This window comes from Mugil cephalus, chromosome 1 (assembly GCF_022458985.1).
Source record: "Mugil cephalus isolate CIBA_MC_2020 chromosome 1, CIBA_Mcephalus_1.1, whole genome shotgun sequence".
Taxonomy (NCBI): Eukaryota; Metazoa; Chordata; class Actinopteri; order Mugiliformes; family Mugilidae; genus Mugil; species Mugil cephalus.
In genome coordinates, this window is record NC_061770.1 from 10,136,068 (window position 1) to 10,152,856 (window position 16,789).

Below are 16,789 nucleotides of genomic sequence, written 5' to 3' on the forward strand. Positions count from 1 at the left end.
TTTTTGGTCGTGCCTTTAAGTTTTAATAGAAAATGCATGTTTCCATGTGACACACTATCCACTCCGCGCCAAGTTTTTGTTTTCATACAGAAACTTGTACGTTCGAAGTCTCACTCTGGATATATTACCTGTGGCCCTTTGTTCAACTCTAACCTCAATAAAAAGTTACAACTTTTCAAATAAAACAGAACTGATTTACTCTGGTTCACAACCTAAACACAAAAAAAGAAATGAAATAGCCTGAATGAACCTTCTGGTTCATGGTTAAATTACTGTAGTTAGTATGTGATCTCTTTAAGAGATCCAAATTTAAATGTGTGTGTGTGAGCTGCAGAAATCACAATTATCCCATCAAGTAGAAACTCTGTTACAGACATAATATACGAGCGTGAGTTCATACCATTTACCTTGGCAGTCGTATGTGTGAAAGGAAGGTCTTCTGTGGAGCGTTATTGCTCAGCTGTCAGCATTCTTCAGTACTACAGTCACTGAGATTAGACAGTCAGTAGAGAATGTCTATTTGGCTGCAGCGGATCTACACTGGATTCAGGAGAACTTTTTCCATGTGTGACGCAACCCTTCAAATCATCCTCATGCAATCAGCAGCGCGCTTGCCTCAGTGAAAGAGAATGTTCTTGTACTTTGTGTTGGGGATCTGGTCTCGGCTCTTGAGCCTCCTCACTGCTTCCCTCATGTGTTTTGGTTGGAGTGGTGGTGTGTCCCCCCACTTCTCGCACACATCCAGTGCTGTACGGGCAAAGAAAATAAACCGTTTAAATACATGACAAAGAAACTTAGGCTGCAGAGAAAATAGCGCGATTAAATGATTAGTTTCACTCAGCATGAATGTTTTTTTTTCAGTTGTAAAACCTTCACTCACCTTCCTCAACAATTTCCCCGGCAAATACCTTGGAAATACCGGACATTGCAATCACCACATTCTGGGACACGGATGATCCTGTGATGGACTGGATCAGCTACAATATAAAAAAAACAAACAAAAGAACTTTGATCAATATAATCTAATAGTTTTGTGAACAAAAAACTTTTGTCCAGTTTCAGAATGCACTCACCCTCTTGATAGCAGCCTTGGGGAAAGCAGAACGTCTGTACATCTCGTAACGATTCAGCTGCTCTTCAGAAAAGGACGAGACCAAAACCCTAACAGACACCACAATGACAGTTTATGACGGTGAAGCTCGACAGGATGTGATGGCACCAAATAATTTCCAGAATTACAATAATCTACTAAGGGGTTCAAAAAAATTCAAATCTTACTGCATCTTTTGTATTTCATCCTCATCAACCTTGTGGCGCTTTTCCTTTTTCTTCTCTGGTTCCACCTTCAGTCGTTTGGAGGCAGGCTGGCCAGATGTTCCTTCTTCCTCATCCTCTCCCGCCACCGTTTCCTTAAAATTGGAGGACAACACTGTTTACCACTGAAAACAACGATCCTTTGGATGTTATATTTGTTTTATTTTCTGAACTGTAATGAGTTATGAATAGCTCTTCAAATGCTTTTATCATGTTTTGCATCAGCACGCGATGTACGTTTGATAATCAGAGTCACAATTATAAAGTCAGTAGAACATTTCTGCTTTCAGATTTTTAAAGCACTTTCTTTAATTATTATATTCTCCTTATTGAACATTGTTTCCCCAACCATTGTTTTCATTCAAGTCCTTTAACACTCACTCACGCTGGATGGTTTTACTGTAAAATGAGAAATAAAATACAATTTGTAGAGGAACTGTGTCTATCAAGATGTTGACAGTGTTCTGAACGTAATGTATTGAAAAGTACATTGTTTTCTTATCTCTACTAAAGATTCATGTATTATAACTGCCCTAGCATTAAAGGAAGACAACCCAACCCCTGTAGTCAATGGTGCAAACCTAATGTAATCATTAAACAATAACCAATGGATCTTCCATTCGTTCTCTTCTGATGTAATCAAAATAAACATCCAGTACTCACTTGTTTCAGCTCCTGTTTAGGCTGATCTTCAGAGGACGCCTCATTGTTTTCATCTGCGTTTTTTTCAGTGGCAGGAGCGTTTTCAGTTTCCTCTGATTTAGGATGCTCCTCGGTTAAAGAAGCCGCCCTCTCGGCTGCATCTTCAGGCTTTATCCGTGCAGGATCTGCCATAATCACTTAGCCTCACAAACACCTGGAAATAACTTAAAATTCTGCAAATTGCAAAGAGGTAGATATGAGATTCAAGAGTCTGAATTGTTACTATGAGAGCATAACAAATTTTTGCAGAGACCCCGGCCTAAAGGCACGCATAAATATGCGGACAAGTAAAAAAATATGTACAAGAAGATGTAAACATAGTTAATTATACAGTCACCTAATTAGATTTCTGGGGCTAGCTACAAATACACTAACCATAACTGATTTTAGTAAGAAGGTGGGGTAAAAGCAATACAGGCTCGTAATGACTGTTACATTAGGATAAAAATGGAAATAGGACATGTACAAACCTTATCAACAGCTAGGCGTCAACAAAGCATCGACAGCAACCAATGGAAAAGTTACTGCTGGACGCGAAGACATAACACGTTAATATAAAAAGCCTTGTTAACTAAAGATAATTGCCTGTGGTAAATGTACGTTTAGAAAACTACACACATATATATACACAACTACTTAAAGGAAGATGAATAGTAGCTTCAATGTGCTAGCTCGCTCGGCTTAATGCTAACATCGCATCTGGACTTCCGGTTCCGTTTTTTGTGCAAACTTTATTTATAACACCGTAAAAACACCACACACTTAAAGCGTGCCACCCGCAAGTTAGCATTAAACTACACGGGTTACGTGCATTTATGTTTTACATAAACCATCGCAAGTTTTATACTGTGGTGTCCTGGCCTATTTTTGCTGAATAAATAAATAAGTCACAAATATCAAGCTTATACCAGTATTACAACAGTTTTATAGCACTCAGACTGTGTCACTGTGTCACCCACATAAAATGTTGTGAAATTGTCCTGTTCACACCCAAGAATTTGTTAGCACCGTTGCTAACACAACTGGCGTGAGGTGCAGTTACTGTTGACAATAACAGCAAGTTGACGGTTGTTAAAAAAAAAAAAAAAAGCTAAATATATTTGTATTTGTAGTAAATTATTTTTCAGATTTATGTCTACTAACTGTGTATTTTGGTGACTGACAACACTTTTAGTAAATAATTAAAGGGTTAGGGGTTGGATACTAGAGATGACATTAGGACAGACGCTACAACAGCTGGATGGGTATAATCCCGGCTTGTTTTAATTGAGACGCCATATTGCTTATGCTCATCCAGTCAATATGTGGAGCAGCTAGGGCGGCGGTGGTAGGGGCTGTGTGTGTTCTTGTGCGCGTGTGCGCGCGCGTGTGCGTCTGAAGGGTTTCGGATTGGAGATGCAGAAAGAAAGGGCAGTTTCGAGGAAGTGACGGACGACGCTCAAAGGACTGGTCAGAGGAAGTTTGCTCGATGCTGGTGCCGAGCTGCTGAACCAAACTTTTCCCTCCCTTGAGCCCCAGCGGCGCCGTGGATCGGGATCGGACGGGTCCAGCGGCGGAGGGAGCTGTTGTTTTCTTCGCCTCTCTCGTAGCACCGAGGAATAAACTTGAGACCGGGAGAAAAGACGGGGGTCGCTGAGGAATTTCACTCCCCGCAACCAAACCCCCTTTTCCCCCTTCTCTTCCCCGCGCCTCCTTTGGGTTTTTTTCTTTCTCTCTCCTGGGATTCGGGATGGGGAAGGAGCAGGAGCTGCTGGAAGCGGCGCGCACGGGAAACCTGGCCGCGGTGGAGAAGCTTTTATCCGGGAAGCGACAGTCCGCTGGCGGATCGTCTGCGACCGGGGGAAGCGGCACCGGCGGCGGCCACGGAGCCTCCTCTCATGCGCTCTCCAGTCTCCTCAGGTAGGCTGTGGGAAAAGGGGGCTGCTACAACTACATGGGAGGCAGCCAGCAGCATTGTCCCGATCAAACGCTATCAAATCGATTTATTGTCGCAACTTATAGCATATGTATAGGCCTAAGTGTGAACGATTAGAGTTAAACAGTTGTTGGTGTTTTTACGTTGGCAAAGCGAACACAATCCAAACCAGTGCAGCGCAGAAGCAGTGGCATGCTTCTTTGTTAGCTTACAGCGCTTGTGTTCCTGCCAGCTCTACTGTAATGTGCACAAACGGCCTGGAAGGCAATTGTGCAACTTAACTGGAGAGATCTGCAACAAAAACAGCCAGTGATCTCTTTAGAAAAATAAAATAAATAAATAAAAATGAATAGAAAACGGGGACTATGATGTATTATTAATTGCTCACACATAGTCTAGACCTGCACACTTACTGGTGGAGGTGGAGTACAAAGCCACAGTTGAGATTGTGCTGTCTGGAAATATTTACTTAAACAACACCTTAGAGTGTTAACTCTATTTGCGATCCTCAGGTTGAAGGTGTGAGCCAGGAATATTTCACTCATATCGGCGGTCACAGAGGGGAAGTCCTCTGCGTGGTAAACATTTGATGTGGTTTTCACATCTATAAAAAGATCATCCCTCAGAAAGGCTTAGCTGTACTTTTGAGGGTTCGCCACTGTCTTCTCTCCTGCTCACCCCTACTTAAGTAGTTTGAAATTAAAGATAAAAAAAAAAAAAAAATGCAACCCTACCCCTTACCTGTCATCTTTGCCCCAGTGCAATCTGTGCACGCGTGCTGTTGTGCGTCTCTGGCTTGTGGGGCGTTTTACAGAACAGGGCTCATTTGCCTAAAAGAAAAGATACCGGCAGAGGCTTTGATAATGCCTCAGTAGTACATGCGTCACACGTCTCATTGAATTATCAAGGGCAGCAGCTTCGAGTGCACCGTTCTTATAACTTCCTGGCAGTAGTAAATAACTGTGTGAAATATGTGCGATTTCATTCAGTCCTGCAGACCTTATCTGAGTTATGGGCTTACAACAACCGGGTTGTTGGTTTTCCTCTGGCCTGAAACGTGTTCCGGATGATGAAATGCAATTTCATGAAGTTTCTGCTCAATATTTGGAGGAACCACTAAGAAGGGAAAGAACAGCTTTGTTGTTAATGAAATAAAAAAAAAGAAAAGAGACAACCCCTTGAAGCTAGGTATAGGCATCCATATGTCCGCCTACGCATGAAAAATGAAACATAGGGGATACAGTTTACAGTGGCGAACCTCACGGCCGGGCTGAGTGCTTCACGTCAGAAGCCTACAGGTGGCTAATCACCACACTCATTTTAATGCAGTGCACTGCACACGCAGGTGAAAGCCTCTCAGTCTAAACATAATATTGCCCCTTTGGGAGCCCCGGTGGCTGACTTCATCTAAAGGGAAAGTGTTAAGATGAAGCTCGAGGTGATGCATCGCTGTGTTACTCAGTGCAGACTGCACAACGTACTCAAGGTAATTACATTAAACCCTTCTAATCGGAAATCCAATTCAGAGATGTCATGCAGTCAAAGCTGACTCTCTCTGACAGAAATGTGGGCGGACTCAAGAGGCCGTTGTGTCATCTGTTCTGTCTTGAGCAATCAATGTTTGGCAACGATAGTGCAGGGAAATTATTAGTAAGACTTTGAAGGAAATGAATAGGAAAGGAAGCATGTTGCCTCCGGACACCTGAGCGTACGGTCTCTTGGAATATAATAAGATGCAAGAGTAGTGACCACAGGGCTGCTTGGGGGAATTGTAGCTATTGTGTATGACATTTGATTTGGTTTGCATAATCAAAATGTCAATACGTGTAAGGGAGTCGCAGTGAATTACTACACTGGAACGGGCTTTGTGGTTGTGAGTTTACCAGAATCCCTTCGCAACCTATTCATATTCAACCCATTGATAGAAAGTGTAACGCTGTAATCCTATCAGAGAAGATCTGATCTGTTCCACATCATTTTTTTTGGGCTGATATGTAGAAGTAGATGCATGTTATCAACATTCACTCTCACTTCCACCTACGTGATTAAACTTAAGCATCATTTAAAATAGTTTTTAAGCCTGAAAAGGTGTTTAATTAAACCTGTTGTGTTTGCTGCCGTGCCGCTACAGCAGGATATTGCTATTGTGCATTTAAGAAAAAAAAAACAATAAATTATTATATAGATGAACGCACATGCTATGCAGGTGGATGATCTAATCGACTCCATACAGTTATTTAAAGGTGTGTTGTGTGTTTCCACTGGATTTTTGGCGTTCTTGCTCTGGAATGGGGTGCAGGTTAAGACTTGCAGTGTTTTTGTAACCAGGCCGCTGTACAGCTCCGCTCTCCGGAATGTCTGCTTTCCCAGGAGGCTGCATCCCAGCCGTTGCCATGGGACAAACGCTGACCCCAGCATGTTTAACACCAACGCCGCCCCAAACATTTGTTCCGCGGTGCTCCGTTAATGCCCCGAGTGAGCTGGGAAGGGATCCCTCAAGTAGTAAGGTCACGGTGCGTAACCTTGATAATACAGCACTGCGGTGGCTGCGGTTCCATCAGCGCAAGTTTGAGCAATTATTACCCGTTCTTGTGCCTGGCTCGTGTCTATTTTAGGATTTAGCTCAGTGTGTCCATTTGCATTTTGCCCCCTCTCTATGCCATAGTTTTTTTACTCCGGGCCCCATGACCTGTTTTGATCCCAGGAGCGAACAGGAAGTTTTTCACCAGCACTTCCTGGCCCAGGTTGCCAAAGCCCAGACAGCTGCTGCAGCTAGACTGGAGGTAAGACAAGTCCCTGGCAGAGAGAGAGTGGCTGCCCACTGAGGGGAAATTAACAGAGGAATGCATGGAGTCCTGGACAGACGCTCTGAGAGCTTAGCCAGATGAGGGCTCCTCTCCCAGCTTAACAGCCACGTCCTTTGTCCCACTGACAAAGCGCAGAAGGGCGCTTTTCATATTCATATCAGTCCCAAAAGACCATTCTGGGGCTTTTCAGTACTTTTTAGTTTTACAAAGGAAATTGAGCCGTCATTCGGATTGAATTGGACCACCTATTAAGAAAACTGTTGGCTAATGTTTCCCATTGCTTCGGGCTAAAATGGAAAAATCAGCTTAAAACTGGAATTTTTTGTTCTTCTCTGTAACATTTTTATTTTCTAAATGCAAGTGAGGAAGGCATTTCAGTCTGATGACTCGGTTAGCATTTTAAGAGGCTTGGGCAAAACTCCAGATCATTCCATCCCATTTCATCTGCAATTTCTGGCTCAGCCCAAGCAGTTCCTGTCAGACTGGTGTCAGCTGTGGGGCTATCCGCTGCATGACAACGAGCATGTACTGTCCTCTCAGAAGCAGAATTCCTCGCCCGTTTTTCGGGACCTGTGTGCACATGTGTGCGGAGGAACAAATGACAGGCTCGCAGCGGGGCACTGACACTCTTAACGCCGCATGGAAAAGCTCTCGCAAGCCGCCTCAGCGCGGGCAGTTTTGTGCGGGCAGGCCGCGCTAACAAGGCTGCTCCTGCCACTTTCGCACAACTGGCAAGAGCCCCAGATTATCGGCGAAGTCGGAGCTGGGTGGGCGTCAGGCGCGGCAGTCACATTTTATCATGGGTTGACCTCTGAACCGAAAGAAACTGTAGCTGGTGCGACCCAGGAGGGAGCACCGGTAGCCGGGAAATCTAACACCGCCGTGTTAGCATTCCAGGAGCATCTGAGTTTGGGATGCTCTGCTGTGTGCGTTATGTTTACAGCTCGTGTTTGTGTAGTCTGAGAAAGGCCCTCAGTAGTGATGGATTCCACATATGTGTGTGTGTGTGTGCGGGAGGAGGAGGAACAGAATCTGACAAATGCAGCGTCCTCTCCGTGCATCACGCAGGGTCCTCTGTACTTTTAAATTAATGGAGGTAGCCTAAAAATATTTCATCCAAGTGGGTCAGGAGTTCCTTGATTAGTTTAGTAGGTGATCCGTTTCTTTGAAGCAGTCCGAAATAGAAAATACGTCTTGTGAGACTGATAAGACTTTGATATTCATTATTGCTTAACAATTAAGTCGCTGGCTCTCAAAGAAAATGCTGTTATTTGCGGTTTCAATCTTACATGACTTCCCGTATCAAAGAAATAGCAACACGAGAACGATACTGCGTCTGTGTAAAATGCTAATCGGAAATGATAAGGCTGCTTAGGATTGTTACCCTGACAATGGTGGTCAGGGATGTCCTCATGTCCAGCTCAGGCCCACACGTGCTTGCTGGCTGGGTAAGGGGCTGACTGTTTGCAGCCCCCCCACCCACCCACACATTTTCCTCTGTCTGGCCTGCTAGCTGGCGTCTTCCTTTCTCTCCCACTCTGCTGCTCTCAGCAGTCTCTCTTGCCCACCTGCTGGGCCCACGCCAACCTCTACTCCACCTTCACACTTCAAACGTGTCACGCGCGGAGCCGGAGTTACGGCGCTCACCTCCTCAGCGTGCAGGCGCAAGGAACAAACCGGTCTCTTTTGCGTTGCTCTTTCTGCACACCATAAAAAAAAGGAAATGTAACGTTTGTGTGTTATGGAATGAACGAGCCTTGGTGTGACTAAGCAGAGTGAGTGGCAACAGAATGACTGTGAAACACATCGTCTTTTACGGTCACACGTATAGCATGTCATTGATAAGTGAAACCTTCTACATATGTGCAAAAATAGCAACTTCAAAAATGGCCTCAGTTAAAAAAAAAAAAAAAAAAGTAGCTTGTTGATGAATTTTGTCAGCAGACTTAGTTATAAACAGAATATTCAGATATGCAAACTGGATTTATAGAGGAGTTTCATTTCAAGAAGTGGTTTGCAAGCACGGGGGAAAACACACGTCCATTCAAAATTAGCAAGGTGTTAGCTGAAACTGAAAACAGCCCCCTTCTTTCCACCTAAATGCTCAGCTATGCCTGTGTGAACCGTTGAATATCTCTGGTTGTGCAGTAGCATCTGCTGCGAAATCCATGCGGGAAATGGTGGAAGGACAGACCCTGATTGACTGTGCTGTCTCCATCTGATTCTCTCATCAGTTTTCTTCTTTTCTTTATCCCAAACCTCCAGCTGGCCACCAGCCTTTTTTCTTATGTTCGTTACCCTGGGTCTGCCGGATCCCACTGGACTGCTCTGATCATAGTCTTTGGGCATAGGCAGTTTTTTTTTCACACCTCCTGCTGCAACTCTGTGGCACTGTGAAATGCTCACTGTGGCGCTTTTGTGAATCATGAAAACTCAATCAGGCTTTGTCGAGGCCGTCCACTACAGCTATATTTGCAACTGAGCGGCTGTATATCTGTAACACATTCTGATCTGTTCAACTGGATCTGAAATGTTTATTTCGTTTCTTCTGTCCCACCTCCATCTTTTTTTTCGTCTTTTTTCTTTTTGGCTGGATTCAATCAGATGGGTCCCCCTACATGAGCTGTGTTTCTTCCGGGACTTTTTGCTTAAGACCTTTGCTTCAATGATTTCTTTAGGTTCTGTAAAGCATTTTGAGGTCATTTTGGATTTGTTTTGCGTGCTTTAACAACTTTCTACAGCACCAAGCAATCTCAGCAGCATGGTTATAGATCGTCCTGTCTTCCTATTGTTTAGTCCTCCACTACGCTCCAGGCTAAAGTATCTGAGATTCATATTCACATTCCTCAGAGGATCCATCCTAACAGCTGCTGAAGTGCTTGGTATCATCAAGTACTTGCACTCCCTACCATATCCCACCAGCCTCAGATGTGCTTTGTGTTGTGAATGTGTGAAATGGCAATTCTGACACTGCACCTGACCCACGTACAATGGAGGTGTCTGTGTACCTCACCAGGAGTTCAGCATGATTAAACAAGAACCAAACAATTAGTAGTTTAAATTATCAGAATCAGAATTACTTTATTGATCCCAGGGGGAAATCACTTAAATCAGGTTCAAGTTGACAATTATGTGATGAAAGTCAAGTTGTTTTCCAACAGTTACTCTGAATACACGTAATGAGAACAGGCAGATTGTGTGCGACATACTGCGCCCTGCTATGTGTGTATAGACTGTATAAAAACAGGCTGCAACTCGGCAATAGCATTTAGTAGGACTCCACAGCGTGTTGTTAGAGGGGATTTTGTGTGTTATTTCTTTGAAATCTTCTCCGTGTGCTGCAACTAAAGGTCTAATATCAACACTAGCAGATTGTTGATGTGTAGCCTCCTTCTCTCTGTTACTGCCAGGAATTGTTAATTGACTGCTTTTTCGAAGATTTGGACTGCATATCAGGACAGACTTGCATAGCTGCACGTCACGATAGTGTGTACTTCATTTTTAGTGGGTGGGGTTTTTTGACACATTCGACGAACCTCTGCTAGTTTGCTGCAGTGACACTCTGGGCTCCTCATCTGTCGTCCATGTTGCTATGATAACTGTCAACATGATAAAGTGTCATGTCACAGCGGTGACGTCGACTCGTCTGCACAGCCCTCAGTTTAAACATATGCTGAGGCCTTTCCACATCTCTGTCTTACACGCAGACTGTTTCTCTGTTGTGTTTTTATGCGCTATCTAACTTGTCACAGCTCTCAGGTGGTGGAGTGGTTTTCCACTAACCACAGGGTCGGCCTTTGGCAAATCAGAATTAGAATCAGCTTTATTTAACTTTTGTTCTCTTGTACGTAAACGCAAAACAAAAATAAAAGCGTAAATTTATTACTGAACCACCCCGAGCGCAGATAAGCAACTCGCACGCCAGTAAAATGAAAAAAAGGCGCTATAACAGTGCAGTACAATTAGTATTTCTACAGTTTAAGAACTGTAAAATGCTCTTCTTTGTAAAGTCTGCATAGTAAATAATAAGGAGGTTTCCAGCAAGTACTTCAGTCCCAGCTAAGAAGAAGAGGCTCAGGTTGATTGTTTGGCACCATGGTGTCTGGTTCCAACACCTGCCATCAGTATGCATAATTAAGCCCAATTTCCCTGACGGTGGCTGACATGGACCAGTCACCGCTGGGCTCGGTGCCCGGGGCCAGACTAATCCCTGGCTGTGTGGTCACACCGCTAATAAGCTGGAGAACAAATCTGTTTATTTGACACTGGGTTCACGCTCACCTGGGTTCGCACCTGCTTAAAACCACCTCTGAAGTTTGACTTCAAATTTTTCTCCAGTACTCCTTAAATAAACATTTCATCATATATTATGACTTTTGGTTCCCGCTGGATTTATTTGACTTCAGGATGACTGCTCGGAGAATCAAAATGCTGTTGTTGGAAGCAGGCAGTAAAAAATATGGAGCTAGTAATTCTGGTTAGTCAGGAACATTACCTTACAAAACATATTGTGTAGTTCTCCTTTGTGCCTCCAGAACAGTTGTGACTCATCAGAGAACGGACACTTCTGAGGGTGTTCTTTGGTGTCTGGCAACAGGATGTTTTTTAGCGAGGGCCTATGGGTCCTATGGGTTGAGGGGAGGGGGCTCAGTGGATCTGGCTTGTTCCAGTGCATCCTACAGATACTTGATCAGTTTGGGATCTAGTGAATTTGGAGGTCAGGTCAACACCTTGTGCTGTTTTTCATGTTTTTTGAGTTGTTCCTAAACCGTTCTTGTGTCTGTGGCAGGCTGCATCCTGCTGGGGATGGCTGCTGCCATCACGGCGTGTCATTGCGATGGGGGTGGAGGTGTCTGGTCATGTCTAGGTGGTTGCTATGTCTTTATATAACATCCACACCAAAGCCAGGTCCAAAAGTTTCCCACCAGAAGATTGTATTGTCACAAGATGCTCAATGTTATTTACTTCTCCTGCCTGTGGTTTTAATGTTATGGCTGATTGGGGTATACCAGACCAGCATTAATGAATGTGTATGAAATAAGTACTGCACAACTGCAAGTACTTTAGTTTTTCACTGGGTTTCAAATCTGAAAACCAGACTCCAGTATCTTCTGTGCTAATCATTGAACTGCTTGACATTTGGTCTTCGGGAACACAGAGATTTATGCCTCGCTCTCTGTGTTTTGCAATTGTTTGTACTTTCAGTGACTAATAGAGGCAAACTAATACAGACAATACGTAAACGAAGGAAAACATTATCATCCCTCCTTTCCTCGCAGTGGCCCGGCTTTGTGCGACGCCGAATTTCAGCCCCCCCAGAATCCCTTTCAGACCTCGGCTTCATCCCGCTGACATTCCCTCAGGCAAATTAAGGATTAGCTCAGCCTTTCAAACAGGAATTCCTCAGTCAGTTCCCATGAATGTGCCCCCCTCCCAAACCAAATCAACTCTGTTTTGCCCATTGCCTCCGCTCTGGGCCTAAGCCCTGTCCCTCCGTTAGGTTGGTTGTGAGCCCTGGTAAGAGGATGAAGTGGATTGTCGAGCACCACTCTGACTCATGCCCTTGAGTGCCACGCTGCCAAAACGCTCAGAGGATGTAACACTCGCACTGCGCTTAAAGCTGCTGCTGCTGCTGCTGCTGCGGGCCGCTCTGTTCATAGCAAACCCGAAACGCTGTGGCGGTGAAAGATGTAACGAGGAGACATCTTCATTCCCTCCGCACGGGCATGAGTTTGATGGGATTAACGAACGGTCATGTCGCTGACTAGAGCTGTGGTAATACGGAAGTAGAGTGATGTGTCTTGTGATGCATCACATTCCTGCTGTGCGTGTGTGTGTGGTCATGATGTTTAGATGACGCTGTGTTTATGTTGTGAACTTTGATATACACCGATCAACCACAACATTAAGACCAGTGAATGAAGTGAATAACAATGACCATCTCGTGGACCTGGCATTTAGTGTTGGCGTGACTTAGACGTGTACCACCCATCTAGACCCGACCAGGCACCTCCACCCCAGAGCAATGATCCCAAACTGATCAAGTATCTGTGGGATGATCCATAGATCTATTGAAGGTTGAATCTATTGCACTTCTTACAGGGGGAGTAATCTTCCATTGTTCTGGTAACAGCTTCTGCCTCATGTCTGATTTTTTTTACATTCTCCCGACGTAGTTTCTGCTCTGTCCTGTTTTATGTTAATTTGTATATGGGATTTTTTGCTCTAAGCAGTTACATAACCCTTTTATCTAGGACAGCAACTAGAGGTCTGTTTCTCCCTCTGCTTTCCCCCTTTGATGTGCTCAGTGGCGGGGCTGCTTTGCTCTTTACTACAAAAATGTGGTTATTAGAAACAGGGAGGAAGTGCACATGTGTGACGGCTTAAGAGCTGACATAATCGTAGTTCGCACATTTCTCTGATGGGAATTTTATCAGTCCGCCACATTTTCCCACACTAGAATTTCCTTCAGCCGCCTCGTTTGAAGTCCCGTGACTTCGTGGCCGCCCGGCTTGGTAAGACGAGACCTGGGAGGCCTGCTGGAAGGAGTAAACAGCTCGGGCTACGAGGAGCAGAGTGGCGCATCAATGGGTGTCTGCACTCCGTCAGGCCCATTGTTCTGCCGGCTACAGAGCCCTCCAAGACACTTATTTAATGAGACGGCTCCAAATGTGTAATTGCAGGCGGCTCTGAGAGCTATTATGGGAGATGCCTTTTTTACGGGGGCAGAACAGCAATATCTGCGACAAAAAAAACAAAACAAAAAAAAGGCGAGAAGCAAAGACGCAAACTGTCAGTAGAGCTGCTTCCAAACCTTCAACACTACGGCTATGATCAATTCAGCATGTGCGCTAAATGTACTCAAGCACTGGGGCTAGCGTTCCTCTTCTTTCTTCATTCATAGAAGTAACTTGAGTGAAAAGCCCTGTCCAGTAATAATTTATCAAGCTTCTGCGTGGGTTTTTGGAGACAGTTGCGCATAAAAAAAAAACCCAAGAAATATTTTCTTATCGTCTGTTTAAAAAATTTTCTTCCATGCATGATTGATTCTCTGCGAGGCCCGGCTGTTTTGCTCCCATTCTCTTTCTGTATAGCAAATGACTGGCCTCGGATATTTGGTTCACTAGTGCTGGGATTTCCTGGTTACATGATTTATTTAGGATGTGTTAAGGTCTTTTCAGAGAGGCCTCACGTCCCGTCCCGGCGCTGCGTCTCCCTAGACATCTTTTAGCTTCTTAAATTACTCCCTCCGTCGTTCCTCACCGTCCCTTCTGTCACTGTCGTCCTCGCGGTGAGCAGTGCTCTTTGCAAATTAAAAGAAACAAACCAATCTGAGCTGACAGCCGAGTTCGGATCAAATGAATGAGAGCGCTGGACGGATGCTGGCCTACCTCCCGCTTCACCCCCTCTGTGCCTTTTGGCTCCTGTCCCAATGCTTTGTTTGTTGTCTGATACATTGGATAACAAAAGACTATTCTACTCCAGGGCCTGGCACAGAATAATCAGGCTTTGGTTGCTCAGAGTTACTGTAAACTACAAATAATTAGCTCATCTAATCAGCTGCTCAGCGGTGATGGTGCTGCTTTCCCTTCCTGCTTTTCCTGGTTTGACACTGCTACCTCGCTCCTGTCACCTCACATGTTTCTTTAGAGAGAACGCGTAGCGTAGCGTAGCTTGGGTTGGGCTGCGATCTGAGACCTGAGGGGCCTGTAGATAGGAATCAGAGCAGAGCCGGTCACACCCACAGTTGAGGGACTTCACACAGGGATAGGCGCTGTTTGTTTGGTGTTTGTGGTGCTTTTTCCTGGAGCCTAATGATGCTTTCTGCTCTTTAACAGCATCTGGAGAGGCCCCAATGTGAATTGTGTGGACAGCACTGGATACACCCCTCTTCACCACGCCGCCCTGAACGGACACAGGTAGACGAGCGATAAGTGAACCCGACCCTAACAGAGGAGAAATGTTTGCGTTGGAGCGAATTTCAGCTCCCGTGTTTATGCTCTGCATTAAATGGACTCTGACCTCGCAGACAATTGCCCCTCGGGGACTATGAAGCTATTGATTGACTGTTTGCTAAGTCTGCGTGTATTTATTAGTGTGGTCTGCGCCGCCGGCACTCTCTGACCTGCCCTGTTCCTCCATTCACCCGCAGCGACGTGGTGGAGGCGCTGCTACGAAACGAGGCCTTGACCAACATCGCCGACAACAAGGGCTGCTACCCTCTCCACCTGGCCGCGTGGAAGGGAGATGAGCACATCGTCAGGCTGCTCATTCACCAAGGACCTTCGCACCCAAAGCTCAACGAGCAGGTCTGCCGCTGCATTTGCCCTCCCGCATTGGCGTGCATGAGTTAATTATGGTCTCTCCCACAGCTCTAGCGCCGTCAAACAGGTTTGCCCAGCTGTTGACGGTCTGAGCCGAAGCTGTAGCGAAATGACACCGGCACATAAACTGATCTTCCTCTTCAGAGTTTGCCAAAATATGCGCAACTGCAGCAGACCCGTTAGGACCTTGTGGTAGCTTCTCGGCTCTAATGTGCTCTAACAACATTTCCAGAACAGTTGTTGATTCCCATAAAGTCGCCTCTAATGGTTTAATCAGCAACCGTAGGAGGTTGATCATTTTCCCAGTTGAGGTAATTTTAGCAAACCAAATGCCACGCAGAGACCTTTTGATTGCAAATTGTAGTTCAGCATGAAGCAGTCTATATTTGAACGATGCCAAAAAAGAATGCGACCAGCGAGCATTAACCTCAGCGCAGCACGACTCCTCTTTTGATGATGTGATACTTGAAGGGCTTTGATACGGCGCTAGTGTGAGAAGTGCTTGTTTCCTCTAACCATTTTAACTGTTTTAACTCTTTATGTTTGACATTTTGTTTGGTTGCTTCCTGCTCAGACAGCCTCCGGACTGAAACCATCTCTGGCCTGTTCTGTTTGAGGATGAGGAGAAATGACCCATTATGAGTTTTGTAAATCTAACCACTCTAACTATAAGAGCCACATTCAGAGACGCTGCAGGCATGAAATCCATTCGATCACGAAGAGTATTCTCATTTTGGGCCATTTCTTCCCGCCTGTTCATGACATCTGATTGTTCATTAACTCAACTTTTTTTTTCCCCCCTTTTTTATTTAGTTTGACTCATTTGTGACCATTCATTCATTGCTTGTCTCAACCAAAACCATCAACCTATCTTCTCTTCCTCCCACCCAGAGCTCTGTAGACCATAAAGAGTTCAAACGCTGTGGGCCCTTTGACCCCTATATTAATGCCAAGGTGTGTACACAGTGCTGCTGAAAACAACATTTTCCTTTGACGTGCTTCTTTTGCTGTTCTGCTGTGTTGGCTTGCCGGGCTTGGGTTTGGTTTGTCACTGCTGATTCTGCTTCTGCTTCGGGGCCACTCTGCTGCAGAGATACGGGGAGCCTTTTCAATTTCACTCGCTATCAGCCGATCTCTGCTCTTTGGCTTTCTCCCCATGTCTGCCTGGGATAGTTAATTTTACTGAGATATTACAGGATGCTCTACACTGGTCCCACTGCATTGCAAAATGCTCCTTTTTTAATAGAGGTTGTTACACGTTACACTAGTTTGTGTCGGGAATAAATTAGGCTTTGGATAAAAATGGTAAATAGTCTTCACTGAGCTTATTGGCACAATAGTGTGCTGCCTGCCATTGGCACCAACTTTGGTTTCATTGCCTCTCCATCACTGTCTGTAAATTTGTTTCCTCTAAGAGCCCTCTAAGAGCCCTCGTAGACCCCCTCTGGGTGATAATAACAAAACTGGTATAAAAATGACAAAAAAATTAATACAAACCCACTGACCGTACGTAAAGATAGACGGTGGTTGTGATTCTTGCCTGACTCTGCTTAACTCCCGACTAATCTGGAAATGGTCAAAAAGGTGGCGGGGAACTTAATTCTCCATAAATTGAATTCTTTATTCTTGATATAATTACATAATCAGTCACCCTTCAATGCTGCCTTCGTTACTCAATACCAGAGGTTGCTGCTTGTGCAAACCGCACCATCGGCTACAGCTATACC

At 44.9% G+C, this 16,789-nt stretch overlaps 2 protein-coding genes across 10 annotated transcripts in view; one reads left to right on the forward strand and one right to left on the reverse strand.

Annotated features, from left to right (window-relative positions):
• On the reverse strand, positions 1 to 2,737 carry taf11 (TAF11 RNA polymerase II, TATA box binding protein (TBP)-associated factor). Its single transcript, XM_047596683.1, has 6 exons — positions 2,487 to 2,737; positions 1,978 to 2,189; positions 1,279 to 1,409; positions 1,074 to 1,161; positions 881 to 977; positions 1 to 747 (listed from the first exon to the last, which is right to left on the reverse strand). The coding sequence occupies exons 2-6, from the start codon at positions 2,146 to 2,148 to the stop codon at positions 617 to 619; spliced, it is 618 nt and encodes a 205-aa protein (XP_047452639.1). The 5' UTR covers positions 2,149 to 2,189; positions 2,487 to 2,737; the 3' UTR covers positions 1 to 616.
• A 606-nt stretch (positions 2,738 to 3,343) lies between these two features.
• The window catches only part of LOC125014996 (ankyrin repeat and SAM domain-containing protein 1A-like), a 62,086-nt gene continuing 48,640 nt past the window's right edge, over positions 3,344 to 16,789 (forward strand). For 2 of the 9 annotated variants that reach the window (XM_047596601.1, XM_047596609.1), the window contains exons 1-4: positions 3,344 to 3,915; positions 14,577 to 14,657; positions 14,891 to 15,047; positions 15,954 to 16,016. In XM_047596601.1, the coding sequence (XP_047452557.1) occupies positions 3,746 to 3,915; positions 14,577 to 14,657; positions 14,891 to 15,047; positions 15,954 to 16,016 (471 nt within the window). In that variant the 5' untranslated portion in view covers positions 3,344 to 3,745. The remainder of the gene's footprint in view (positions 3,916 to 14,576; positions 14,658 to 14,890; positions 15,048 to 15,953; positions 16,017 to 16,789) is intronic. The other 7 variants (XM_047596654.1, XM_047596663.1, XM_047596619.1 and 4 more) reach the window with 6 other exon arrangements.

Bases quoted from the DNA above. Each gene is read 5' to 3' on its own strand.
- taf11 (XM_047596683.1), bottom strand. From the start codon at position 2,148: ATGGCAGATCCTGCACGGATAAAGCCTGAAGATGCAGCCGAGAGGGCG. The intron at 978-1,073 runs GTGAGTGCATTC...TTTATATTGTAG, and splicing joins CCAAGGCTGCTATCAAGAGG to CTGATCCAGTCCATCACAGG. The intron at 748-880 runs GTGAGTGAAGGT...TTGCCCGTACAG, and splicing joins CGGGGAAATTGTTGAGGAAG to CACTGGATGTGTGCGAGAAG.